At 47.4% G+C, this 12,015-nt stretch overlaps 1 protein-coding gene across 1 annotated transcript; it reads right to left on the bottom strand.

Moving 5' to 3' along the window:
- Positions 1-249: 249 nt before the first annotated feature.
- On the bottom strand, positions 250-11,022 carry PGRMC1 (progesterone receptor membrane component 1). Its single transcript, XM_083371948.1, has 3 exons — positions 10,606-11,022; positions 2,988-3,143; positions 250-2,305 (listed from the first exon to the last, which is right to left on the bottom strand). Exons 1-3 carry the CDS (start codon positions 10,931-10,933, stop codon positions 2,202-2,204), a joined length of 588 nt encoding a protein of 195 aa, XP_083228074.1. The 5' UTR covers positions 10,934-11,022; the 3' UTR covers positions 250-2,201.
- Positions 11,023-12,015: the final 993 nt, after the last annotated feature.

The raw sequence follows: 12,015 nt of genomic DNA, 5'->3' as shown, positions 1-12,015 counted from the left end.
TCGTTCAGCATCAAATCTGCAAGAATTGTGACTTTAGAAAGAAGCAGAAAACCCTAAAAAAAATTAGCATTTCATTAATTACCCTACAAGGCCCAGAGGTAGGTCCCAACATTTCAACCAGTTAAATGTCTTTAGGGCAATAAGGAAGAACAGGCAAAGATCTTGTAAGAATGTTGTACATTTGGGGAAATGGGCATAGGCAGCACACACAAAAAAAATCTTAAATTCTGTACTTTGCATTTACAAAGGTAGAATTTCAAAGTTACAATATTTATTGCTTGCTGTGGAAAAGTAGTGTATTTTTTACAAGAACAGATCTCTTACAGTTTGAGTCCCTCAAAATTGGAAATGCATTCCTTGGTTCCATAGCCCTTGCTTACTTTCCTAAACCCAGCTGATTCATTGAGTGACCGCACAAAACGAACTGAATCTCAACTACACCAAAAAAGAAAAAAAAGAAAAAAATGTATCTGAGAATTAATAGAATACTTGGAGTGGATCAATTATCCTATAGTGAAATTTTGGATTTTATTATCGTTACCTGCAATCAAGGAAAGTTGGTGGCCTTTTTAAGGAAGCTCACAAAGATCAGCCAGGCCCCTAGTCTCCCAATTTAAAACCTTATAAATAACTAAAAGTTCCACAATTTACTCTGGTATTTTGTGCATTCTCTGCGCTCAATCAGCGTCGCTTTACTTTTTGCAGTTGTTAAAAGCTGTTGACGATTTTCGCAGAGCTGAATAATCCTCATGTAACATTGTACAAGAATTCCAGGGCTCTCCAAGTTATTGCTATGTTTCCTCTTAAATGTGATTTTCCCTGCTTCTCAGATCTTAGGTGACCAAGGTGGTTTAGAATAGATTTTAACTTGTTCGCCACCTCCAGGAGGAGTAAATGGCTTATAGACACAAAAACATTTCAAGGGATTAATGCTGGCTGGAAACCTAGAGCCACTGGGACTTCCGTTTGCAGGCAGTCTTCAATGTACAAGCAGAATTTCCATTGCTAAGCAAAGTGGTCGTTAAGTGAAGTGAGTGAGTTAAGTGAGTCACTGAATCACATGCTCATTAAGCTCCCCACCCCCTCTTGACTTTGCTTGTCAAGCTAGCTGGGAAGGTCACAAATCGGGAATGAATAACCTGGGTTGCTGCAACCATTTTAAATACTTGATGCTTGTCAAGCCCCCCCCCCCTCAATTTTGACCAAAGGGGTACTGCGAGAGACACAAGTGTGAGGACCGGTCCTAGGTCAGTGCTGTTGTAATTTCAAAAGTCAGTAAAGTCGACGACTTACACCTACATGCTAGTAGGATAAAGCTTACAATTAACCACCCATTATAAATGGGCCCCCGAAGATCGCATTGCAGCTAAACCAAACTTGCTTGCTAGATTTGCACCACGGTGAATTAGCCTAGCACAAAGAGGAAAAACAATCCTTTTAAAAAGAAAGTTACTTTGCTTCAAGGCTAGGGCCCGATCAGGCCAGTGTAAGTATCTATATAAAAGCACTTTTCAACCACTTCCAATCCTACCTTAGCTGTGACAACACAGCCTCACCAGACTTCACTCTCCTAAGTATCTGAAATGATACAACACCCCCCACCCCACCCCCCAAATTGCACCTGTGAAGGAAACTGCAGTGGACCAAGCTCACTCAAAGGATACACAGAGATGGGCAATTGGTGGAAGACAGCTTTTTATAAAAGGAATGATAAAGACGGGCTGGGGAAGATACAGGAACCTTTTCTGAATAACATCAATTCGAAGGAAGAGGAGGGACAGAGCAGTGTCTCCTGCAAGGGGCAACCTTCAGAGCATTGCAATACCTGTTCAACAGGTCCTCACCGTGACCTCCTGCAGAGCACCATTAAATGGAAGGGAAATCCTGCCTACAGCAACTGCTTGGGTGGTGAGGATCCTTTACGTACCACCAACTGGTTTGCTCATTGCTCTACTGCCCACGGAAGCCCTCGGCTTGGATTTGGAAAAAGCTAGCACTGAGTTACTTAGGAATGTTGATATTAAAATGTGCAGCATTACTTACAGCCCACGGCACTGCCAAGTCCTAGTATTTCTAAAAACGGCTGATATAGAAACGGGTAAAATAGAAGTGGGGGGGGGGGAGGAATGATAAAAATGTTCCTTAAAAATTAAAAGCAAAGAAAGCAGCTGGTAGCTTCCGGTGGCTCCTCGTCACGTTTGCTAATCGTTCTTGCGGTCTTTAGCATCTTTCGTTTCTTCTTCGTCGGAATATACCGTCGGTTCTTCCCCATCCTTCAGCAGTTTGCCGACGTAGTGATATTTAACTGAATAAAGACCCATGAAGTAAGAATTACTATTTCAGTCAATACGGACCAACTTCAGATCAAGTTCTACCCTTCCCAAGGGACACAGTATTGCCAAATTCCAAAGCGAGCGATTTAGTTTAGATTCCACAAGGAAAGTTAAGATGGCCTGCAAAGAATTCTTGTGTTACTAGGCAAGCTCTTTTGGCTACAATGCTAAACAGATTTACAGAAAAAGCTCCCCTCAATCTGATTGGACTTCAGTGCCCACAATCGCCTAACCCCGGATGGTTTGTGGGGAATCAGGTTTGGAAAAGTTAAAATAGTAATTTTGTCAACCAGTCCAATCAGACCAGGCAGAGAACATGATCGGAGGAGCTATTTCCGTTTTATTGTAAGGCTACATTAACAGAATCTGGCAAGGCTGAAAGTACAAATCCGCTCACTGTCTCTTTTTGCAGCCTGCTAAGTGAAGGGAGATTTCTCTCCCAGTCTCTTTCCCTGTCCATTATGCAACTGTGGTCTATTCCGTCTCTTATCTGATCATTCCCTAGGGAACATCGTTTCCATCTCCCAAGGTCATTTCCACATACCATAGCCAATTCCCATTCAGCGTAGAACCTTAAAACAAATGCTTTGTGGGAAGTGGCGCTTAAGGATGCGTGGAATCAGTTTAGGGCCAGACGAAATTTGAAATACTTACACGTAAACTGCTGTTCCCAATCAGCCAGTGTTTCTTTCTGCGTAGCATCCAGGTCAGAGAGATCGTCGTATTCATCTTTCAGAGCTTCTTTATCGAGGCAGAAAGTAGCAAGACCGCGGGACGCATCTCTTCCAGCGAAGATGCCATAGGGCCCCTCTGCAGAGAAAAGCCAAGGTTTAGAACAGTGGAATTTAGGTCCCTACAGAATAGAATAGAACAGAACAGAACAGAACAGAACAGAATTACAGAGCAGAATAGAATAAAGAAATAAGAATAGAGAATAGAATAGAATTACAGAGCAGAATAAAATAGAATAGAATAAAGAATAGAATAGAATTACAGAGCAGAATAGAATAAAGAAATAAGAATAGAATAGAATAGAGAATAGAATAGAATAGAATTACAGAGCAGAATAGAATAGAATAGGAAATGGAATGAAATGGAAGAAATGAAGAATAAAGAAATGAAGAATAGAAGAAATGAAGAAAGAAATGAAGAATAGAATAGAATTGAAAAGAACAGAATAGAATCAGTTGAAAGGGATACTGGAGGTCTTCTAGTCCATCCTCTACTTAGGCAGGAAACCCTAACCCATTTCATCTTTCAAAAACTTGTTAAATTGGGATTCTCCAGTATTTGGGTAAACAGACCTAACCTTTCTGTAGCATTTTAAAAGCAAATGCCAACTTAAAAAAAATATTAGTTGCCATATTTTTCTAAAGGCTGCAATTTTAGCTTGATCCATCAAGGACTTTAGACAGTAAAAGTAAATCAGTAACTTTGCTGGTTCTTATAAATTGTTGCTGCGTTTCAGAAGTGTCAAAATGTTTAATCGTTCTCTAGCTACTGACCTCCCCCCCAAAAAAAAAGGAACAGAAATTTCACTGTGTTATATTTCGCTACTTCCCTCTTGAGGACTAGACCCTTTTATATTTTTAAAGCAGGAAGGGGGCAAATATGCAAGGTCAGATGTTCAGAACACTTTATTCCAACCTGCAAACTTCATCTGCCTGCTGTCCGCTCAAGATTACACAACTGAGCTGAGATAAAGGTAAAGGTAAAGGTTCCCCCGCACATGCGTGCTAGTCGTTTCCAACTGTAGGGGCCGTTGCTCATCTCCGTTTCAAAGCCGAAGAGCCAGCGCTTGTCCAAGGACGTCTCCGTGGTCATGTGGCCGGCATGACTAGACGCCAAAGGCGCACGGAACGCTATTACCTTCCCACCGTAGTGGTCCCTATTTTTCTACTTGCATTTTTACGTGCTTTCGAACTGCTAGGTTGGCAGAAGCTGGGACGAGTAACAGGCACTCACTCTGCTACGCGGCACTCGGGATTCGACCCGCCAAACTGCCGACCTTCTGATCGACAAGCTCAGTGCTGAGATACCTATCCAGCTGAGATACCTATCCAGAATGAAAGACAGGCAGAACTGACAGATGACTTTTCTTACAGTCGGAAACAGTGAGAAAAAGAGGTACATCCGTTATATTAGAAAGCCAAGAAAAAGCTAGCAAGCATTCTTGGGACGTAGTTCAAGAAAGGGGCCTCAAAAAATTCAGATTTCTAAAGGGAAACTTATATGAAGCACGTCCTAGCTAGCCCGTTCTTCCCATTGGTCAATCTTACGTGTCTGGCTTTTGACCAAAGTAAAATTAAGTCAACCTAAGCGGGTAGATCTCTAAATAAATTGTTGTGATTCAGGGTCAGCCTGTGGGTTCGGCAGTTGGGTCGGACGACTCAGAGGAGGAGGGGGGTGTTGAAGACCTTGCTGATGAGAGCCCTCAGCCAGGCCCCTCCCACTTGGTCACCACGGAGACCCAGCTGTGTGAGCCTGACAGTGTGGATGAAGATGACCCACAGCTGGCCCTGTTCAAGGACGCCCGACGCAGGAGGCAGTCAATTAGGAGTAAACAGAGGAAGGCAATGGGGCTTCTCGGAAGGAGGCAGAGAGAAGCCACGCCCTGAACTCTATATAAGGGGAATGTGTGGGAGGGCTGGTTTGCTGAATCGGATGGTTCATGTTTCTTAAAGCTCCTGTTTCTTGGTTCGTGTCTTGTTTGTTTTTGTAGCTATAAATTTGGCAGGCGTAGTTCCAGCCTCTTGCCGGTTGTAAAGGGGTTGTCCCTGCCTTTTCTGCAGAGCCGGTAGCAGGCTGGTACAGAACATAAATGTGCGGAAAGACACTGCTGCGAAGCAGGTGTCCAGGCTGGAGATGAGTCAGAAGCACAACTGCAAACCATGGACCTGTGTTTAAGGTTCAGCAGCACCCTAGACACATCCAGGCAATGGCAGGTACATTTAGTAAACTGACTGTGGTCGTTTCTTAACTGCTTTACTCTGACATTTTATTTAGCTAACCTTTTCCCCTGGGACAACTGCTTTTTTTCCTTTCCTTTTACAAATAAATTTCCCAATTGTGGTTGTAAGTCAAGAATTAGCTCTAGAGCCAGAAAAGAATGCTTAACTCTTTCGTTGCTGGTTGCTTTTTCAGCTGCTCCTGTTCCAAAGTGGGAGCACCTACCTAGGCAACCTTGGGTGATGTTGAAAAAAGAAGGATGAGATACAGTGGAATTGGATTTTATTACCCTTGGTGTTCTCAGGGCTTTAGCAACACTGGGGGGGGGAAAGAACTTCAAAAGCGATGGTATTGTTGCAAGAAAGAGAACCGAGGACGTATTTCTGAAATTTGGAATAGAAAGTTTAGCTTTGGGAAGATTAGGATAGCAATGACGTCCTTGGTAACTGCCCCTCGATATGGCTCGCCGCACAGCGCAATCAGGCAGATGTTTAGGCTGGATCTGGCATTTTTAATCCCGCTATCGAGCCCTTCGTGATTATTATCAAGTTTCCCCAAGCACTGCCAACTAGGTGTGATAGAAAGAGACTTCAAACTAGCTTGCAGTCGGCAAACATCTCCGTGCAAGAAGAAGAAGAAGAAGAAAAAAAACAACGAAAAACCTGTTTGGCCAATTCTGCGGAAGGATTGCCAAGAGCTCTCAAGCCTTTCTGGTTTTGTTGCTCCTTACTTAATCTCTGAAGGAAGAACCGGAGGGGTGGGTGGTTGGGTGCCTCTTTGAGGCCAAGCTCCTGGCCTTGTGAAAGACACAGCCTGCTTCTTCCCACAGGCCAGGCCAGCTGAAGACGGAGTGGTGAACGGGAGGCTGGGCACAAAACAAAGGGCAACTTTGCGCACCCTTTTGAGCTCCTTCTGGGGGATTATCGGCTTGGAGAACAAAACCGGGTTAGACGTGGAATTGAGATGGAAAGAGGAGGGGGGGGCGGGCTTGGCACCAGTGCCTGGCACAGAGCAGTCTTTTTCCTACGTGTACCCTTCCTAAATTCCATATTTAATTATATTAAATGCTTTTAATCGGAGTCCCACGCAACAGCCCACGCTCCTCTCTGGGTTTCCACCTTCCGTGGTTGCATGTTCCACCCCGGAACCCGTTGTGCTGATTCACACAACCGCAAAGGCTCAAGGGAACACACATGGTTGTCATGCCTTAAGAAAAGACGCTGCCTGGCCTGACTGATTTCACGTGGTTTTTCAATATCCCAGCTCTGTTCCGAGCCAACGGCAGATCAGGTGGCAGCCATAAATATTTTATGGGGAACACTAGAGTAACTGGTTTGGATCTCTCTCTCTCTCTCTCTTTCACACACACACACACACACACACACACACACACAAAAGGCCTTCTTCCCTTAGGTTGCGTTCCTGGCTGCCTAAATGTCACAACTGGGGCTCAAATGCAGGACCGCAGCCCAAAGTCTTTGGCACTTTGGCTTTCAAGACTGCTGAAGCTTTTGAATTCAGACTTGTTGCAAAATTAAACCCTAGGTTCAACTAAATCTGGATTTCATCAAGGCTTAATCTGAAAGAAGAATATTCAGTTGACAGCTGTATGGTAAAGCTCTGGGCCTGTTAATCAGAAACGAACAGAACCGGCTCCAATAAATCTCTCTCTGGAATCGACTTACTGTAGGTTCCCGATTGTAACACTTGGTTAATTTGGAAAAAATGGCTACGAACTGTTTTGAACATTGTAAGAGGAAGCTATGTTAGTCTACGGTAGCCAAAATTCAACCTGTCATGTTTTTAGTTTATTATTTATCTATTTGTATCCTGCCTTTATTATTTTTTTATAAATAACTCAAGGCAGTGAACATACCTAATTTTGTTTTCTTTTTCTATTTTTTTTCTATTCTAACAACAATGCTGTGGGGTGGGCTGGACGAAGAAAAAGGGGCTGGCCCCAAGTCACCCAGCTGGTTTTCAAGCCTAAGGCAGAGCTAGAACTCCCAGTCTCCCAGTTGGAAGCCTGAAGCCTTCACCACCAGACCAAACCGGCTCTCCAACTTTTCAACGGACATATTGTATTAAAAGGCCTACTACGCGATCAGACTCCTCCTGATTATTGACTGAAAAGGGATTTTAAATTCTGTGGACATTTCAGACCGCAAAAGAGCTTGCTGGACTTTCGCAGGTGTTACCTTTGCCCTGTTGCACCACAAATTGGGAAACCTTTTGCAGGACCAGAGTCCATTTGCAATCAGTGACATTTGCAAAGAGGTTCTGCAAAAAACCAGGCCTGGATTGTTTTACTCGTCATTTCCACACAAAGTGGCACCTTCACAGAACAGATTCTTTGCTATCAGGGTCTGCAGGACTTGGCTAATAAATTCTGCAAGGCCGGATGGGCGGAGAGAGAGGTCTGTGCGTGCGTGTGACATCAAGAAACCCGGCCGGTGAAAAACTCAGAATACAAAAAACGGCCTCGAAAGATAGCAGAGAGCAGCAGAAAGAGGAGCGTGTGTGCCAAAGTCTAATCTACATCGTCTAATCTGAAAACCATCTTGTGCCAATCCCAACTGATCCGGCAGGGAAAGCATGTTGCAGATCCTGTCTAAAAGAATTTTGACCAGCAGGATCTAGGAAGGGAGCTGTTGCACCCCCCCCCCAGGCTTGCCCTCTCTCTTCTGGCCTTCCAGAACACCGTCCAGATCTGGTTCTGCCAATTGGCCGGGGGTGGGTGGGGGTCTAAGAGTGCTAGGCAACCCTGGAGGTGGTGAGGTGGCTTGAAGCTGCTCCCTCCGCCTCTTCCAACTGTCTTAAATTCTGTTTTTAATTCTATTTTAACTCTCTTTTTAGCAGTATGGTTTTTACTGCTAATCCATACTTAGCTGCAAAGGGCGTGTAGAAATCTGATAAATAAGCGAAACAAGAGACTCGATCCTTGCACTAAATGCTTCTAACGTAACACAGCAGACATCAAATCCAAAGGAATCTACTTTAGAGAGTCTGCAATTCTGCCTTGCATAACCCCCACCCCGGGGATTTGACTGCAAGTTGGGGGTCCTACCTGGGCCTTGCAACTTGGGGGTCCTCTCTGGCTGATTGACTGCAACTTGGGGGTCCTCCCTGGGCCTTTCTGGCTGATTGCAACTTGGGGGGTCCTCTCTGGCTGATTGACTGCAACTTGGGGGTCCTCCCTGGGCCTTTCTGGCTGATTGCAACTTGGGGATCCTCTCTGGCTGATTGATTGCAACTTGGGGGTCTTCCCTGGGCCTTTCTGGCTGATTGCAACTTGGGGGGTCCTCTCTGGCTGATTGACTGCAACTTGGGGGTCCCCTCTGGGCCTTTCTGGCTGATTGCAACTTGGGGGTCCTCTCTGGCTGATCGACTGCAACTTGGGGGGTCCCCTCTGGGCCTTTCTGGCTGATTGCAACTTGGGGGGGGTCCTCTCTGGCTGATCGACTGCAACTTGGGGGGTCCCCTCTGGGCCTTTCTGGCTGATTGCAACTTGGGGGTCCTCTCTGGCTGATCGACTGCAACTTGGGGGTCTTCCCTGGGCCTTTCTGGCTGATTGCAACTTGGGGATCCTCTCTGGCTGATCGACTGCAACTTGGGGGACTTCCCTGGGCCTTTCTGGCTGATTGCAACTTGGGGATCCTCTCTGGCTGATTGACTGCAACTTGGGGGGTCCCCTCTGGGCCTTTCTGGCTGATTGCAACTTGGGGATCCTCTCTGGCTGATTGATTGCAACTTGGGGGTCTTCCCTGGGCCTTTCTGGCTGATTGCAACTTGGGGGGTCCTCTCTGGCTGATCGACTGCAACTTGGGGGTCCCCTCTGGGCCTTTCTGGCTGATTGCAACTTAGGGGTCCTCTCTGGCTGATCGACTGCAACTTGGGGGGGTCCCCTCTGGGCCTTTCTGGCTGATTGCAACTTGGGGGTCCTCTCTGGCTGATCGACTGCAACTTGGGGGGTCCCCTCTGGGCCTTTCTGGCTGATTGCAACTTGGGGATCCTCTCTGGCTGATCGACTGCAACTTGGGGGGGTCCCCTCTGGGCCTTTCTGGCTGATTGCAACTTGGGGGTCCTCTCTGGCTGATCGACTGCAACTTGGGGGTCTTCCCTGGGCCTTTCTGGCTGATTGCAACTTGGGGATCCTCTCTGGCTGATTGACTGCAACTTGGGGGGTCCCCTCTGGGCCTTTCTGGCTGATTGCAACTTGGGGATCCTCTCTGGCTGATTGATTGCAACTTGGGGGTCTTCCCTGGGCCTTTCTGGCTGATTGCAACTTGGGGGGTCCTCTCTGGCTGATTGACTGCAACTTGGGGGTCCCCTCTGGGCCTTTCTGGCTGATTGCAACTTAGGGGTCCTCTCTGGCTGATCGACTGCAACTTGGGGGGGTCCCCTCTGGGCCTTTCTGGCTGATTGCAACTTGGGGGTCCTCTCTGGCTGATCGACTGCAACTTGGGGGGTCCCCTCTGGGCCTTTCTGGCTGATTGCAACTTGGGGATCCTCTCTGGCTGATCGACTGCAACTTGGGGGGTCCCCTCTGGGCCTTTCTGGCTGATTGCAACTTGGGGGTCCTCTCTGGCTGATCGACTGCAACTTGGGGGGGTCCCCTCTGGGCCTTTCTGGCTGATTGCAACTTGGGGATCCTCTCTGGCTGATTGATTGCAACTTGGGGGGGTCCCCTCTGGGCCTTTCTGGCTGATTGCAACTTGGGGGTCCTCTCTGGCTGATCGACTGCAACTTGGGGGGTCCCCTCTGGGCCTTTCTGGCTGATTGCAACTTGGGGATCCTCTCTGGCTGATCGACTGCAACTTGGGGGGTCCCCTCTGGGCCTTTCTGGCTGATTGCAACTTGGGGGTCCTCTCTGGCTGATCGACTGCAACTTGGGGGGGTCCCCTCTGGGCCTTTCTGGCTGATTGCAACTTGGGGATCCTCTCTGGCTGATCGACTGCAACTTGGGGGGGTCCCCTCTGGGCCTTTCTGGCTGATTGCAACTTGGGGATCCTCTCTGGCTGATCGACTGCAACTTGGGGGGTCCCCTCTGGGCCTTTCTGGCTGATTGCAACTTGGGGATCCTCTCTGGCTGATCGACTGCAACTTGGGGGGTCCCCTCTGGGCCTTTCTGGCTGATTGCAACTTGGGGATCCTCTCTGGCTGATTGATTGCAACTGGGGGGGGTTCCCCTCTGGGCCTTTCTGGGGTCCAGGGATCTCAGACACCCCCTCCCCCACCCCCCGGGGACTCTCAGGGGCGCCCGGGGGGGTCCCCGGGGAGCGGGGTGGGGGGCGGTTGAAGCCTCGGCGGGCTCTGGGCTCACCGGGGCCGTAGAATTTCCGGCCGCGGCTGACGTCGAAGACCTTGCCGTTGAGGCCCAGGAGGATGCGCGGGTTGGCCAGCCCGTCGAAGGGGCGCAGCTGGGCCAGGGTGAAGTCGCGGCGCTGGAGCTTGGGCAGCGGCGGCGGCTCCTCCTCGCCGTCGGGCTGGGCGCGCGGCCGGTCCCCGCGCACGATCTGGTAGAGCAGGAAGAGGCAGAGGCCCAGCAGGCTCAGGTTCAGCGGGGAGCTGACGATCTCCAGCAGCAAGCCCGGGCCGCCGGCCTCCGCGCCCTCCGCCGCCGCCGCCGCCGCCTCCTCCTGCCCCGCCATGCCTGCTCGGATCGCGGTGGTCGCTGCTGCTGCTGCTGCTGCTGGCCGGCGGAGGGAAGGCGCGGGATGGAGGAGGAGGAGGCGGCGCGCGCAGGGAAGGCGGCTCGGCTGGGCGGAGAAGACGCGGCTCGCCAGGCTGCCTCCCCGGGCAGGTTGCGCAAGCGGCGATCCCGCCCGGACGGCAGCCAAGCCACCCCTGCCTTGCCTTGCCTTGCCTTGCCTTGGCTGCCGGCCGAAGCCGCCCTTGCAATGTGCCCAGCTCGGAGCTGCTTCTTAGGCTGGCCATGAGCCAGCGGCAACGCCTGGCCTCATTTCTTCTGTTCTTCATTTCTTTCTTCTCTTCTTCATTTCTTCTATTTCGTTCCATTTCCTCTTCTAGTCTTTCTCTATTCTATTCTATTCTATTCTATTCTATTCTATTCTATTCTATTCTATTCTATTCTATTCTATTCTATTCTATTCTATTCTATTCTATTCTATTCTATTCTATTCTATTCTATTCTTTTCTATTCTATTCTATTCTATTCTATTCTATTCTATTCTATTCTGCTCTGTAATTCTATTCTATTGTCTATTCTATTCTATTCTTATTTCTTTATTCTATTCTATTCTATTCTTATTTCTTTATTTTATTTTATTTTATTCTATTCTATTCTATTATTTCTTTATTCTATTCTATTCTATTCTATTCTATTCTATTCTATTCTATTCTATTCTATTCTATTCTATTCTATTCTATTCTATTCTATTCTATTTTCCAATTCTTTTTTATTCTATATTCCAATATCTATTCTATTCTATTCTATTCTATTCTATTCTATTCTATTCTATTCTATTCTATTCTATTCTATTCTATTCTATTATTTTCCAATTCTATTTTATTCTATATTCCAATATCTATTCTATTCTATTCTATTCTATTCTATTCTATTCTATTCTATTCTATTCTATTCTATTCTATTCTATTCTATTCTATTCTATTCTATTCTATTCTATTCTCTATTCTGGACAGCCAGTTGCCTGGAATGGGGTAGTAGGGTCTCCCGACGGAGCAGGGGGTTGGACTGGAAGACCTCCAAGGT

The sequence above is a fragment of the Vipera ursinii genome, assembly GCF_947247035.1.
Source record: "Vipera ursinii genome assembly, chromosome: 12".
Classification (NCBI taxonomy): domain Eukaryota; kingdom Metazoa; phylum Chordata; class Lepidosauria; order Squamata; family Viperidae; genus Vipera; species Vipera ursinii.
Note: the sequence above shows the minus strand (reverse complement) of the source record. Positions and strands in the feature narration are given on the sequence as shown.